We start from the raw sequence: 15,797 nt of genomic DNA, 5'->3' as shown, positions 1-15,797 counted from the left end.
ATTTAAAAATTTATTGTATGAAATTATGTGTATTGAGATGCAGCTCGCCCTATAACTGGTGAAACCGATGAAGGGCAGGATATGAACTGAGCAAAAGCCTGAAACAAATGCACAGGGAAGTCACTCGGGATAATCTTAAGATTTTCTTTGAAATGCAGAAGAAAAGGAACTACAGTTGCCCAAGTGTCAGCAGCAGCGTAGCGTGGGGGGTGCAGGGGGGGCCGGCCGCACCGGGCGCAACATCTGGGGGTTAGGGGGCGCAAATCCACGGGTTAGGGGGCGCAAATTACTTGCCTTGCACCGGGTGCTGACAACCCACGCTACGCCACTGAGTGTCAGAAAGAGGCTGGTTGTCAATAAAAGGTAGTGAGGCAAGGAAATTGAGGATTGGAGAAACCGAAAGCCGTAAGGATGAAAAATGACCAGAGAGGAAATTGACCAGGAATTGGGGGGGGGGGGGAGCAATTGAAAGAAGGAATAAAAACTGAAGTCTCCTCACTCTCCCATTAACGTTTGGATACAAGAAACAGTTGAACAAGGTCCCATCAAATTTGCTTACCTGCCTATTGGCATAAGCCACAAATGATCCATCCTATAAAGGACAAAGTGAATTAAAAACAAATAGCATCTCAATATACAGTTCATTCTTCTATCTGCACTTAACTGTTCAAAGTGCTGCTTGCTGCATGTGTTTAATTATTTCATCGCACCAAGCTCCAGCATTAGTAAACATAATTTGAATTTTGAAGTATTTAAGGCAGATGTTTATAGGTTGATGCACACACTGTGGTCCATGTGTTAGTAACCTCGAGGCTGGATTACTGCTATGCGCTCTGTGTGGGGCTGTCCCTGGGCCTGGTTCAGACGTTCCAGCTGGTGTAGAATGCAATGGCCAGATTACTGACAGGGACATCTGGCCGACAACATTTGCCACAATTGTTAATGCGTGTGCAATGGTTGCTCTTCTACTCCTGAGCAAGGTTCAAGGGCCTTGTATTATTTTACAAAGCCCTGAACAATTTAGGAGCACCTCAGCCCCAGCACAGTCGCAGAGATCAACTGCAGGGACGTTGTCAGTTGTGGCCTGAGTTGGTGAGGCTCATTCGACAGAAAAAAAGGAACCGAGCCTTTAATGTAATCGGCCCGGTATTATGGAATACTATACTATACCAGCACAGATTTAGCAGGCGCCTTCGGTTTCAACTTTCAAATGCCTGCTGAAAATGTTTCTATTCTGTCAGGCTTATTTAATAATTTTTAATAATTAAAAACAAATCTTTCCACAATGTATAGCTGATTTCTGTTTTTATTTTAATTTTATATGTTTTCGATTGAATGGTTTTATGCACAATTGTTGTAAACCACTTTGATTTTTTTTGTGAATAGCGATATGTGACTATATATATATATATATATATATATGAGCAACAGTGCCATAATTTGTCTTTACAAGATTATCATGCTGTTGTACAATGTAGGTGGAAGACCCTAAGATTTGCTGCTGACCAGTGAAAGTTATTCCCCCTGGAAGCTAGAATGTCAGGAAGCAGCCTATGCCATAATCAATCTTCCTGCTAGCAGCTGTTGAAACAGATGGGATTTCCCCACCAGCGTTGACCTGATTTTCATTATGTCATAAGTGCTATCCTATATAACCAACAATATACACCCAAAAGTGCACCTGGAGGCACCTTTGTACAACTTAAGAGCTCATGTTACAATCCAGAAATTTCTGTTTTTAACTTTCTAGCATTGTGCCTGTATAAACAATATGAAGCAATGTAAGTTATTGGGTGAAGACAGAAAGAACAGGGGAAAAAGATAGCCCATATTGCATCCTGCAGTCACAGGGTGAGCCCAGATTTGCAACTCAAATGCAAAGCAATGAACTGAAGACAATATATATTATTATCAATAAATTACCTATACTAAGTAATAAACTATGCCAGCCCACCACTTTTAAAATGCTCTAAGAGTGCTGCATTTTCCAGCTTATTTGCTGTAACTAGCTTTCCCTTTCAGAACCAGATTTGCATTTTTTTCATAATGGAATCCTAAAGAAGAATATATTCATTTGGACTACATGCACTGAGTATATTTCCAAATAAACTCTGGTGCTTCATATTTCTTACATAAATCTTTTCCCGTGGGTTCAGATTTTATTTTATTTTTAAGCCCAAATTGTGTTTTGGAAGATCATTTTACATTTTTTTGTTGAGTTTCTTTTCGTTTTCTTTTGCATGAGATTAACGATTTCATTAAAATTCCTAAATTTATGCCACGTCCTGATTAAAAGCATAAAGAACCCTTGATTTTTCCCCACTTTCAATAGGAAAGTATATACTCCCTGGAGAGTTACTTGCTCTCACTGTCTTTGTATGAACACCAGAAAACTATAGAAAGTTAGTGGTAATTACTCTTGGATCAGAGTTGTTTGAAGGACCATCTTATCAAATTGATCTACAAGGGGAAAATTCTTACCTGTACATTATGGTTTTCGTTATTATAAAAGCTTTCGCCCTGTGAAAGATGCAAAATAATAAATAAACGCCATGTATTTCTGTAATGTAATTATCAAAATATTTAAAAACTTTACAAAGAATTACTCTATGGCCATTAGGATATACAATAAGAACCAAACAGTCTGATGTGACTGAAATACAGAAACGTCAAGAAAGTCTGACAGGATTGTGTAGGGTATGTACTAAAGTGAAAGCTAAATTAGTAATATCTGGGGAAATTAATTAAAAGGACCACTGTAGTCAGGAGCCAGAGACTGTAGAGGTTATTTATTTACTTACGTAATTTCTATCCCACCCTTTGATCGAGAAGTACCCTCAAAGCATCTTACATAAAATACTACAATGCAACGACATTGGGGCTGCTTCTACTTCCTCTGGGACACAAAATTGCTCAGGGGCATGACATATCTGTTTTCATAGGAATTCACTGTCCAAAGGATGAGAAAGAGGAACAAGTCTGTCTCAGGTGAACTGCTGAGCATTGACATTTGGATCTTTAGCTGCCTGGTTCGTTCTTCTTCCTTTCATCCCCTAGATCTGCAAACCATTTTTACTCTCTGAGGGGAGTTCTGTTTCTTGGACAGGAGCCTACCATGTTGCAAGGCAAACCACTTTTGAAATGAAGAGGAATTTCAAAAGCCTGATACAACGTAGTGGGTGGGTGGGTGGTTCTGCTGCCCACTGAAAAAACAGTCATTAAAAAATGCACCAGTTGTTTGCAAGTCCTTGAAAACTCCTAATACTGCAGTCTGAGAGGATGCCGATTTTGGTAACCGGTCCTCCTCTATAACAAATAGGCCGGCATGATTTTCTCTGCTCCAAACCCTGGTTATTAATGCCTCAAAGCAGGTTCTAGCTTGCCTGAGCAGCAGTTAGTATAGTTCCCAACTTGTTTACCAATGGTCTTTATGGTGAGATGAAGAAATTTCCTCAGGGAAGGAAGTGTGCATGGCTGATTTCCTAGCTGCAACACACATGTGCCCAATTGTATCTCCATTTGTCTCTTAGTGAGCTCTTCGCATGTAGCGCCACACCACACAGACTGGGCAGGCACAAGAGATGTACAATGGCCTCATTTCAAGTCATAGCTAGTATGTTTCAATGAAGATTTGATGGGAGTGGATGTCCTTACCTGGCCATAGGTATTGATACTTGGTGGATTAGAGGTTTCATTCTGTAACAAAGCCAGAAATTTCAGAAAGCAGAGTTATTTGCTTGCCTCAGCAACAGCTTAAATAAACGAAACGAGGCAAAAGAGGAAAATCTGCCTGTTCACTGGCTTTTCAAAGCTATAGAAGTTTGAGAGCCCAATCAGTGGAAAGGCAGCACCAATGTTACAAAGGAAATGAAAAAGCAAGTTGTGCTGCTTTCAGCAGACATTGTATTCATTCGAGAATTGACAATGTACCTTGCATTTGATGCCAAATTTCAACGGTGCTCAACGCAAGCCATGTTTGCAAAGGAACAATCAGGAGCCTGGGGTCTAAATTGTTTGTTGGTAAGAGCAGGCTCCAGATTTTTCCTTTGCAAACATGGCTTGCGTTCAGCGCTGCTTTGCACCTGATAATATATGATGCTGGGTGATTGACAGATAGGTGGTTCCACCCACCTGTGAAAGGTGGATCATGAAGGGTTGGCCATAATTGAATCTGGACCATTGATGGAAAGGGGTTCACTACCCCGATATATAGACACACATTGTATAAAGTTGGTATAAATAATCCTAGAAGTTTTCAGGAAACATCTTCTGGTTTATTTGATGTGCTTATTTAGACACATGTGCTTTTTCTTTGCCATTAAGAGCTGTCTGGTTTGGGGGGAAAGCTCCCCTCCAGTCTGCTGCAAACAGAAGCTCAGTGGACAATTATATTTATGTAGGTTTTAAGCAGGCAGTGCTGAGTCAATAAGGCTTTTTTTGACGAAGACCTGTCTGAAATAAGGCCCAAATCATTTCTTCCATTAACTACACCGTAGGGCTGCATTTAGCTCTCCTCATGCAGCCCAAACAACACTTCTTCTTTTATTTTATTTGTAATTTGTTTATTGAGATTATTCAACTGAGTACAGTAACACACATATGACACAAAAATTGAAACATAAACCTAAATATGTCTTTTGCGGGTGGAAGCATGGAAACACAGGAGAAAGCTGAGTGTTATCAGAGAAAGGTTACATCATGTAAAAAGGTACATTCAGAGATATGCATTAGTTAGACCAGGCACATGTTCCGAAATACCACAGGTACAGGTCACCCTGTTCCTTCTTGATTTGTAAATGTTATAACGCTCCACCAGTCTGCAGCGAGAGAGTCTTGTTTCTTCCTGCCTCTTGCTAGGCAAGCGATGTGTTAGCTTCAAAGGTAAAGCTATTTCCTGCACTTTATTTTAACACCTCTACAGTACAAACAATTAATTTTGGCACTAGCAAATACAACAGGTGCTGAAGAGTCAAAATGAAGAAAATGGTGTCAGGAAGTTCTTACTTTTTCACTCCGAGCTGCTCTGATCAGAGCGCGAGCCTGCAGAGAGAGAGAGACAAGGGAAAGTTTAATGTCTTGCTTTTATCTGAATGAACACCAAGCAAACTATTGTGTACCATACTAAGAGTTTGGTTAGCCACTTCGCAAAATATGATGTGGGCCACCTGAAGCTCAGAAAGAACTGCAGAGATATAGGTAAAGGTAAAGGGACCCCTGACCATTGGGTCCAGTCGTGACCTACTCTGGGGTTGCGGTGCTTATCTCACTTTACTGGCCGAGGGAGCCGGCATACAGCTTCCGGGTCATGTGGCCAGCATGACTAAGCTGCTTCTGGCAAACCAGAGCAGTGCACGGAAACGCCATTTACCTTCCCGCCGGAGCGGTACCTATTTATCTACTTGCACTTTGACGTGCTTTCGAACTGCTAGGTTGGCAGGAGCCAGGGACCGAGCAACGGGAGCTCACCCCGTTGCGGGGGCAGAGATATAACAAGGGATCAAATTTTGAAAAAGCTCTTCTTGGATCTTCCCCATCTCTGAATGAGTGTTGGAGGACAAAGCCGATTAGGAGTTCTGCTCTCAACATAATATTTTATTCCAGTAATTCAGGCTGGGTGGGAGGAGCATAGAAAGAAATCGGTACTGGAGCATATCTTCCAACTATTTTTTTTAAAAATATATATTTGGATTGGCAGAGAAGATTGAACGGGATGGGCTTTCTGCAGCAATCTCTACAATCTCCCTGAGCTGAACGTTAAAACAACAAACAAAAAGGATTTGAAAGATAGTGCAAAGGAGAATGGGAGGAAGCCAACACACACCACCTGGCTGGAAATATGCCACAGCTTTTCCTTCCATGGTCAGGGTTGTGGGTTCGAGTCCCATGTTGGGCAAAAGATTCCTGCACTGCAGGGGGTTGGACTAGAGCGATTGTTGTGATCCCGTCCAACTCTAGAATTCTAGGATATATACAAGTAGCACTTACTTTTTCGCTCCGAGTCTTTCTGGTGAGAGTGCTCTGCACACTTCGTGCCTTTCTGATTACCGGAAGTGCCTTGGGAAGTAAGGAAAGAAAACATTAGTTTTAGATAACATTTATGCTTCTAGCTGAGAGCAGTGCTCTTCAACATTCCTATGTTCAGGGAACCTTTCCATATCACTGAGGAACACCTGCATTTTACAAAATATTGTTTTAGGTAGGCCTGCAGGGCCTCTGCATTACTCTGTATAAACATAGCATACACCTTGAAACACACCCAACACTCTTGTCTGCAGTGCATTATAAGGGAGGATCAACAGCAGTGGGAAGGTTGACTTCCCTCCACTAGATGTGAAAGAGCTGGGTTCAAATCTCTGCAGTTAAGAAGCTCACCGCATTTCTCTTTCTCAACTTAACCTAGCTCAAAAGACTGATATATTTTGCCACACAAACTGGCCAATTCACCCATGAGTGTTCAGGCTCCACAATAAAGTTGGCGCCATCTACTAGTGAGGTCTTTCTGCTTACAGAGCACATCCTCAGGAAGAGCATATTGTACAAATATGTATATTTGCATATAAAAAATGAAACATACAACATCAAAGACGAGAGAGAGAGAGAGAGGTAATACAAAATTATGGAATAACTGTTTTTTCTTTTCTATTTGGCTGAAAGTTCTGCTTTATTATCATTTGGTAAAACTAGCAAGGACCAGTTAAAACTGCCTTGGTCTGATGCCATTACTATATCTCTTGCAGGAAAACATGAACTTCTGGGATGAAGGCTTGGACTATACAGAGATGACAAATATACAAGTCAAATAAAAATTATAATAATATTACAATAGGAAAAGTGCCTAGGTACACAACACCACAGAGAATACCATGGGTAGCTAGAACCAGGCAGTTTACAAATACCACAATCACACCATGACCCAACATGAAGGGTCAAAAATGTATGACTAAAACTCTCTGCTAATGTACATGAACCCGTGTGCAGTTATCTACTTCCTGAAACAGTTTTTGAAAGCATTTATTCTCTTGACCTCAAAGCTGGCAAAGAATCCTGCATCCTGTTGATACAGCTACATATATTTATACAATTTCAAGAGCATATGAGCCAGTGCTGCCAATAAAATCCAATCCTGCTGACTCTTTTAAGAGTTAAAACTGAGATTATGGTAACGGGTAGTGCTTACTCGTTTTTCCTGAATCTTTCTGATGAAAGCTGTGAATGCCTCCTGTAAGGGGAAAACATAAACCCAAGTTAGCAGATGCTGAATGAATCCTTCTGTGGCTTTGTTTGCACAAATATGCTCTTTAGAAGCATATTTGGAGCAAATCCAACATGTGGAAACCAAAGAGTACTTACTTGAGCTGCTACGTCCCTTCTGCCTCTACAGTTTGCTGAGCTCTGTCGAGATAAGTGGCATAGAATGAAATGAAAACAGGAAGCTTTTTTATTTTTTTAAAATTAAAACAATGCCCACTTGATTTGTGATCCATGAAGGTGGAAGCTGAACTCAGCCCTCCAGCCAGGTCCCTGACATTCCTCATGCCCAAGGCAATATGAAAGGTACAATGGTCCAAATGCAATAGATCAATGGAAATTGCTAGCGCCACAACTGTGCAATTGTGCAGCAGCCTCGTGATATAATAAGGAAAGCCAGCCAGCTTTCTCTCATACCTGGAAGGCTATAGAAAATTTATGGTATTAGGTTCCATTTAGTAGTGCAGCCATATCAAGATTTGAATTATCACTTCCTTCGTGGGCTGCATTTTGAAACAGCCTGTAACAGTTGCCTACTCTAGAATATTTGTTAGTCAAGTCTTAGGTTCTTGAGCATGAGCGATGATTATAGGGTTCAAATCTGAGAGTCATATTCTTCCGATTCAAAGGATAATGTGTGGCCCCCTAATTCAACATAAAGGTAAAGGGACCCCTGACCATTAGGTCCAGTCGTGGCCGACTCTGGGATTGCGACGCTTATCTTGCTTTACTGGCCGAGGGAGCCGGCGTACAGCTTCCGGGTCATGTGGCCAGCATGACTAAGCCGCTAATGGCGAACCAGAGCAGCGCACGGAAACGCCATTTACCTTCCCGCCGGAGAGGTACCTATTTATCTACTTGCACTTTGACGTGCTTTCGAACTGATAGGTTGGCAGGAGCAGGGACCAAGGAACGGGAGCTCACCCCGTCGTGGGGATTCGAACTGCCAACCTTCTGATTGGCAAGTCCTAGGCTCTGTGGTTTAACCCACAGCGCCACCCGCGTCAGGCAATGCCTAAACTGATATTTTAAAATATTACAAATGAAATATATATATATATTTTACTCTTACCACAGCTTTTCCTCCATAAGTAGAGGCATCACCCTGCAGAGGGGGAAATAGTAAATTGTTATATATTTTATATATTTTGAAAAACAGAACCAAGAGACTAATTTGTAATATCTAAATATAAGGTGTTCGTCCCCGTCCCCCGCCTCGCCCGAAGCGATGCTAGGAATGCATCAATAGTACTAACTGAAATGGTTTAGCATCCCCTCCTCCAGGGAATTTTAAGGAACTGTAGTTCTTTAAGGGTTTAATGGGCTTTAGTGGATAACTGTCAGTACTTTCATGAAACAGGATTCCGTGGTGGAAACCACCAAGATATATAGGTAGAAAAGTGATAAAAGTGTATATCATCAACAGACCTAGGAATCAGTTACAGATAGGTAGCCGTGTTGGTCTGCCATAGTCAAAACAAAAAAAATTCCTTCCAGTAGCACCTTAAAGACCAACTAAGTTAGTTCTTGGTATGAGCTTTCGTGTGCTTGCACACTTCTTCAGATACACTGAAACAGAAGTCACCAGACCCTTCTATATAGTGAGAAGGTGGGGAGGGGTATTACTCAGAAGGGTGGTGGGATTGGGTGATTGGCAGATAGCTGTGATGAGCCTGTTGACGACTCTTAACGACTGCAATAGATTTTTCCTGTAAGACCTATTGCAGTCGTTAAGAGTTGTCAACAGGCTCATCACAGCTATCTGCCATCACAGCTATGCACACGAAAGCTCATACCAAGAACTAACTTAGTTGGTCTTTAAGATGCTACTGCAAGGATTTTTTTTTATTATTTTGTTTAGACCTAGGAATGTTTGTCAATCTGAAATGTGCCACTAGGGGATGCTGTTCGTTAAAATGTGAGAGAAAGCAGAAGACAGCCATTTTTATATCAGATTCCATGTGGGTTTTAAAAGTTGAAGTACAGATATTAGAAACACAAAGAGTTGTGAAAATGGCTTTCCCTAGTCAAATGTCTTATTTTCTCCTGCCTTTCCTTTAGCCCAGCGAATTAATCAGGAAAAAAGCACTAATTTCATCCTGTATAATCATTTTGTACAAATGTAATGCACTGCAAGACAAATGTAATGACTTACCAGCTTTTTTAAATTCTAGTTTCAGTTGTATCACCTTATAATATCGAAAATACTGTTTGAAGAATGTGAAGTAGAAGATTTCAGACAAAATAATATTCATGCTTATGATTTATTTATTTTTTAAATGAGTTGAGTTCAGCAAAGTAGAAAAGGTAATTGAGCAAGATGACTACGCTTAAAAAAAAACTTTGAAGGGGGGAAAAACTGTGAGAGTATCCCTTTAGGATTTCATTTCAGAAACAAGTGAAATGTTATCTCCTGGGGATAATCAGCACATCACATGCCAAGTGTAAGGTGCAACGCAGAAGGGCTACTCTTACCTGATCGCAAATGATATTGCCGTAACGTCCACCAGTCTGCGATCCCTGCCAAAAAGTAAAATAAGGAACCCAATTATTTACCATGAGAAAAACTGCATAAATATCATGGGTTAAGGAGCCTGGAACTGAAGGCTGCACACCAAGGAACACCAGAGGTTTGTTGCCGGCTCTGTCACTGGGGGAGATGGAGGGGGGGCACTGTCCCATATCTTGCATGTTGTGTGTGTGATGTGTGTCCCTCCATGTTTGGGTACATGTAGATGGTCATCACCAGCCCAGTTCCTGAACTGATGGGGCACCGGCAGTATTTACTGGGAGAATGTGGGCACCTGTTGGTTTTCATGACTTCTTTGCATCTTCTACCTGTGTATATTTTTCCTGTCCTTCAGGGCTGAGCGTGCCTTTTTCCTTGGCAAAGCAGAAGTGTATCTCTAGTTCCAACCTAAGTATAGGCTTGATATCCCCATCTCTCTGCAGGCGATACCATGGAATAATCTGCACATATGCTATAATATTAAAACAATGTTTTACCTGTCCGTACTGACTGCTGCCACCACCAAATGATCCACCCTGTACAGAAAAAAATACGTCTTATTTAACAAAGGATTACCTTAACCTATCTGCACAAAGCTACTTCCTCTATTTGGGAGCAGAAATAAGCAGAGATACTTATTTGCATTTTATTTTCTGGATCTCTGTGTATACTTTGCACATTAGCAAGTGTTACTGGTATTATTAATTATCCACCCTTCACCCTTAGGCCCCAGGGATGTTTACAATATTTTAAAAAAATCAATATGAAAACACAGTATTAAAAACAGTGTGTAAAACAACTTAAATAAGGTGGACTCTGAAAATAGACATCTCAAGTGTCAAGGGATATATATATATATACAAAGCATTAAAGAAAGAAAAAAAATCACTTGATCTTTAGAGACCCTTCTGAGTATCTTTATTGAGGTGTTCAATAAATTTATTACCGACAGGGGGAAAATATATCTGAAGGTTGTAATATCTCTTAGACATGCTATGTTTGTTATTTCCTAACCTGTCAGTTTTGATATTTATTAACTGGTTCTACAGAGGCTGAACTTTGTTATTATTTCATATTTTGGTCTCTCTGTAATGGATGGTTGACAAAAGATGAGATTGATCGATTGACCAAGCCCTCTATCATGTGTATTTTTAAAGTGTTTTTACCTTTCCATATTGGGTGCTGCTGCTGCTGCTGCTGCTACTGCCGTATGTTCCACCCTGCAGAGGATACAGTTTATTATTATTGTTATTTTTTTAAAAAACAGATTTTTCTGCTGAGATACCAGCTTGATTTAATACATCTGCACCAGCCCTGCAATAATATGGTATCTGGAAGAGGCACTAGGATAGAGTGGATCTCCCTCTTTGAGGACAGAGAAAGAGAGAGAGATCTACATTTGGAGAGGAAGATCTCCCTGCCCAGAACCATGGTTATCTTCATTGATGTTAGGTCAGAACTGCCATAATGACAGAGGAGAAAGAGAGCATGCCAAGAACAAATCAGGAGAAAGCACCCAGTCTGCGTTTCATGTGCTCCAGTCCGGAGCACAAAAGCTCAGGAGTTCTAGGAACTGAGCCTCAAGGCAACAGAAGAGATTGAGTATGACCATGGTTGGATACTACCCAGATCAGAACCACTGACATTAATGGATTAGGATTCATTTACTGGTAGGTCCATTGATTTCACCGGGCCTACTTTAGTTGGCTACATCCCATAGATTTCTGGTGGAGTTTTCTCATGCTTAAGGTGGGTTATAGGTAAAGGTAAAGGGACCCCTGAGCATTAGGTCCAGTCGTGACCGACTCTGGGGTTGCGGCGCTCATCTCACTTTATTGGCCAAGGGAGCTGGAGTACAGCTTCTGGGTCATGTGGTCAGCATGACTAAGCCGCTTCTGGCGAACCAGAGCAGCGTACGGAAACACCGTTTACCTTCCCACCGGAACAGTACCTGCTTGCACTTTGACGTGCTTTTGAACTGCTAGGTTGGCAGGAGCTGGGACCAAGCAACAGGAGCTCACCCCGTCGCGGGGATTCGAACCGCCGACCTTCTGATTGGCAAGTCCTAGGCTCTGTGGTTTAACCCACAGTGCCACCCGCTTCCCGGTGGGTTATAGTTTGCTCTAAATTAAGGTAACCAGGGTTTTTCCAATGAATCCGGGGACACTTTTCAACTTCCTACTAAATATTTCCTACTATTTCCTAAATATTTCCTACTAAATAGATTGATTTTGTCGGGGACAGATTTGTAAATCTGGGGACTGTCCCCGGGAAATGGGGATGTCTGGTAACCTTACTCTAAATAACTTGGTCTGGGTCACCGTCCTTGAATGCATCTTACAGTCATGGATTCCGAAAATCCTCAGCCTTTCCTCGTTCCCTGACATGCCCCCGCCCCCCCAAAAAAACTAGGGAAGAAACTATGCCAGCCCACCACTGTATTTCTGCCCTTGCAGAGCTATGTAATCTGCTGAATTGTAACTGGAAATCAGTAAATTAAAACAGGCAAATGAGAACAGGGCAGAGGAGGAGGGCATGGGCACAGTTCTGCTTTCGCACAACCTAACAGGGCACTAGATGAGCTGGTTGGTCCACCTTTGTTTCTCTGTCTACCCCACCTTTAAAACCTACAGCTTATGAGTCTGTACACACCACACATTCACCCTCACCACCACAGTCCTTGGAAATGTAGTTTGTTAAGGGAGCTGGGAATTGCAGGTCTGTGAAACTCCCAGAATTGTTGAGGCGGGGGTCCTATACATGTATGGTGGGTACGCAGCCTAAGAACCCCACAGTAGTGTTGGATGCGAACTATAACCCTCTGTGTGTGTGTGTGTGTGTGTGTGTGTGCGCGTGTGCGCAGACAGATATAAAACACAGTCACACACAATGAAAGACCACAGACAGACACAGAGTCCTGTTCTCCAACCAGCATTCAAAGTGAATGGATGTCTTCTATGGGGTGACACAGCACCCCACATTTATGCTGTGTACACAATCTAAGCTCCGTTCCGGAGCCCCGTTTGCATCCTGAATAGAACGTAAGATGCGACGGCGCGTGCGCGGGTTGCGTTTTGCCGCTTCCACGCATGCGCATGACGTCATTTTGAGCGTCTGTGCATGCACGAGAGGCGAAACCCGGAAGTAATGTGCTCCGTTACTTCTGGGTTGCTGCGGAGCGCAACCTGAAAGCGTTCAACCTGAAGCACATTCAACCTGAGGTATGACTGTACTTTCTATATTCAGAAGCAGGTTAAAGAAAATAAAAATTTTATGGAGATAGAGAGACAGACAGATAGATAGATAGATAGATATAAATTACCTGTCCAAATTGGCTGCTGCCGCCACCGTATGACCCACCCTGTACAGAAAACATTTATTGCAAGAGGGTTACTTCCTATCTCACTCTTATTTTATTTTCTGTTTGTGTGTGCTGGCATGTGGCCCTCAGAAGACTGCTCAGAAGGAAATGCGGTTCTCAGGCTGAAAAAGCCCCCCCCCCCTTGTGTATACTGTTTATTACTAGCACATATATTATATACTCTATAAATGGTATATTACAAGTGTTTTTACCTGTCCAAATTGGTTGCTGCTGCCATATGAGCCACTCTGCAGAGACAACATTTATTTTAGAAGAATTACTTTAATATATATGTACAAACCTACTTTCTATATATTGTTTCTAAGGCTGGAAAAATAAAAAATAGAAGGTCCTAAAGGAGATCAGGGTACTATCATAAACACAACAGGAAATGGAAATACACCAGGGAGTGGAATTTGAACATACGGAATGGGCATGAACTAAAGGATATATAATAAGAAAAAAAATATGGAATATTCGCCCAATATGTGATCGCAGTGGAGAGATTTTTAAATGGACATGGACGGAAGAATTTACTCAATATGGAGTAATGGTAGTGGGAATTAAGGGAGGTAAAGTCAAAAGAAATAATATGGTTGGCATTTATCAATAATAACAATCTTGGACTTTTCATGGGGAAAAGAAATGAATGATTTCTGACACCTTGGCTTAAAAGAAATATTGTTTAACAGAAAGTGGAGAAGATGGATGTTAGCATAGATGGAACATTTTAGATAATGCACTTTTTATGCCCTCACGATGAAAAAGGTTCCCCAGACCTGGCGTATACTGTCTATTACTAGCACATATATACTCTTTAACCTGCATATTAATGGCTCCAAGTCTTCTTCCCTTGGGGGTTCCCCGGCTCGTTCCTTCCACCATTCCTCTGTGTCCAACAAGTCCATTACATCTGGCGTATGGCCCTCGGAAGGTTGTCCAGAATGGAAGGTGGCCCTCAAGACTGAAAAAGGTTCCCCAGAACTAGGGTATGCTGTCTATTAAAAGTCTTTTTACCTGTCCAAATTTGTTGCCGCTGCCATATGAGCCACTCTGCAGAGAAAACATTCGTTACAGAAGGATTACTTTAAGATATCTGCACAAAGATACTTTCTATATTATTTTTAATTTTATTTCCTAAATCTCTGTGGGCTGGCGTGTGGCCCTCAGAAGGCTTCCCAGATGAGAATGTGGCCCCTGGGCTGAAAAAGTTCCCCCACATCTAGAGTAGACTGTCTATTACTAGCATATGTATTATATACTCTATAAACTGTCTATTAAAAGTGCTTTTACCTGTCCGTATTGATTGCTGCCACCACTGTATGATCCACTCTGCAGAGAAAACATTTATTACAGAAGGATTACTTTAATATATCCGCACCAAACTATTTTCTCAATTATTTTAAATTTTATTTCTTGTAACTCTGCTGGTTTCACAAGAGCCTGCCAGTCAATACCACACAGTTCAAAGATGGCGTTAACTTTTTATTACCTAAAATACAACCTCCACAGACTCGGCTGAATGTCAGGCCTAATGAGCAGAGCAGCTCATTCCCAGTGGTCTTACTACATGAATAATCAGCTGCCAAGACTGAAGGTCCCTGCCTCTCCATAGCCATCTAAGTACCATCCCCTCCAAAGCTTTGCCCAAGCAATCTGAGACTGTGCCTACATGGAGCAAACCTCTCCGCTGCCCTTTTCATGCCTCTTCTGGTTCAGGGGGACGGGAGTTTGTCGCAGCAGGAGACGGAGACGCCCGTGCCTCTTCACCAGCCGGACTCATCTCTACCTCTTGGCCTTCCTCCTTTCCTGCTTCTGCTCCTACTTCTGAACTTCCCTCTACCACAGCCTCTTCCTGCTCACTAAATCCTGTTACCTCCTCATCTTCTGACACCTCCTCCTCCCAGTCGTCTCCCTCTGACTACTCTTTGTCATCCCACCACCAATCCCTGGGCTCTGAGTCTTCTTCCTTGGGGGTTCCCTGGCTAGTTCCTCCCACTATTCCTCTGTGTTCAACTAATCTATGACATCTGGCATGTGGCCCTCAGAAGGTTGCCCAGAAGGGAAGGTGGCCCTCAAGACTGAAAAAGGTTCCCCACAACTAGGATATGCTATTAAAAGTCTTTTTACCTGTCCAAATTTGTTGCCGCTGCCATATGAGCCACTCTGCAGAGAAAACATTCGTTACAGAAGGATTACTTTAAGATATCTGCACAATGATACTTTCTATATTATTTTTAATTTTATTTTCTAAATCTCTGTGAGCTGGCGTGTGGCCCTCAGAAGGCTTCCCAGATGAGAATGTGGACCCCGGGCTGAAAATGTTTCCCCACGCCTAGAGTAGACTGTCTAATACTAGCATATATATTATATCCTCTATAAAATGTCTATTAAAAGTGCTTTTACCTGTCCATATTGGTTGCTGCCACCACCGTATGATCCACTCTGCAGAGAAAACATTTATTACAGAAGGGTTACTTTAATATATCCGCACCAAACTATTTTCTCTATTATTTTAAATTTTACCTGTCTGTATTGCTTTAAATTTTACCTGTCCATATTGGTTGCTACCACCACTGTAGGATCCACTCTGCAGAGAAAACATTTGTTACAGAAGGATTAATTTAATATATCTGCACAAAGCTACTTTCTGGACCTGGACCTGCAACCCTGCAGTCA

The 15,797-nt window shown here is 41.8% G+C and overlaps 1 protein-coding gene across 50 annotated transcripts in view; it reads right to left on the bottom strand.

Annotated features, from left to right (window-relative positions):
- Positions 1–15,797, bottom strand: part of LOC307218615 (uncharacterized protein) — a 70,689-nt gene that overhangs the window by 23,823 nt on the left and 31,069 nt on the right. For 41 of the 50 annotated variants that reach the window (XR_013840019.1, XM_079981112.1, XM_079981119.1 and 38 more), the window contains 15 exons: positions 15,525–15,563; positions 14,136–14,171; positions 13,331–13,366; positions 13,080–13,118; positions 10,924–10,977; positions 10,255–10,293; positions 9,724–9,768; positions 8,321–8,353; positions 7,351–7,392; positions 7,178–7,219; positions 5,986–6,054; positions 5,005–5,040; positions 3,655–3,696; positions 2,482–2,520; positions 560–592 (listed from right to left, as the gene is read on the bottom strand). Coding sequence is in view for 49 of the 50 variants with exons in the window: in XM_079981112.1 (XP_079837238.1) it covers positions 560–592; positions 2,482–2,520; positions 3,655–3,696; positions 5,005–5,040; positions 5,986–6,054; positions 7,178–7,219; positions 7,351–7,392; positions 8,321–8,353; positions 9,724–9,768; positions 10,255–10,293; positions 10,924–10,977; positions 13,080–13,118; positions 13,331–13,366; positions 14,136–14,171; positions 15,525–15,563 (624 nt within the window). In the remaining variant the exon portion in view is untranslated. Of the gene's footprint in view, positions 1–559; positions 593–2,481; positions 2,521–3,654; positions 3,697–5,004; positions 5,041–5,985; positions 6,055–7,177; positions 7,220–7,350; positions 7,393–8,320; positions 8,354–9,723; positions 9,769–10,254; positions 10,294–10,923; positions 10,978–13,079; positions 13,119–13,330; positions 13,367–14,135; positions 14,172–15,248; positions 15,285–15,524; positions 15,564–15,797 lie in introns of all 50 variants that reach the window. The other 9 variants (XM_079981123.1, XM_079981117.1, XM_079981122.1 and 6 more) reach the window with 8 other exon arrangements.

This window comes from Podarcis cretensis (genome assembly GCF_951804945.1).
Source record: "Podarcis cretensis genome assembly, chromosome: 6".
Taxonomy (NCBI): Eukaryota; Metazoa; Chordata; class Lepidosauria; order Squamata; family Lacertidae; genus Podarcis; species Podarcis cretensis.
Note: the sequence above shows the minus strand (reverse complement) of the source record. Positions and strands in the feature narration are given on the sequence as shown.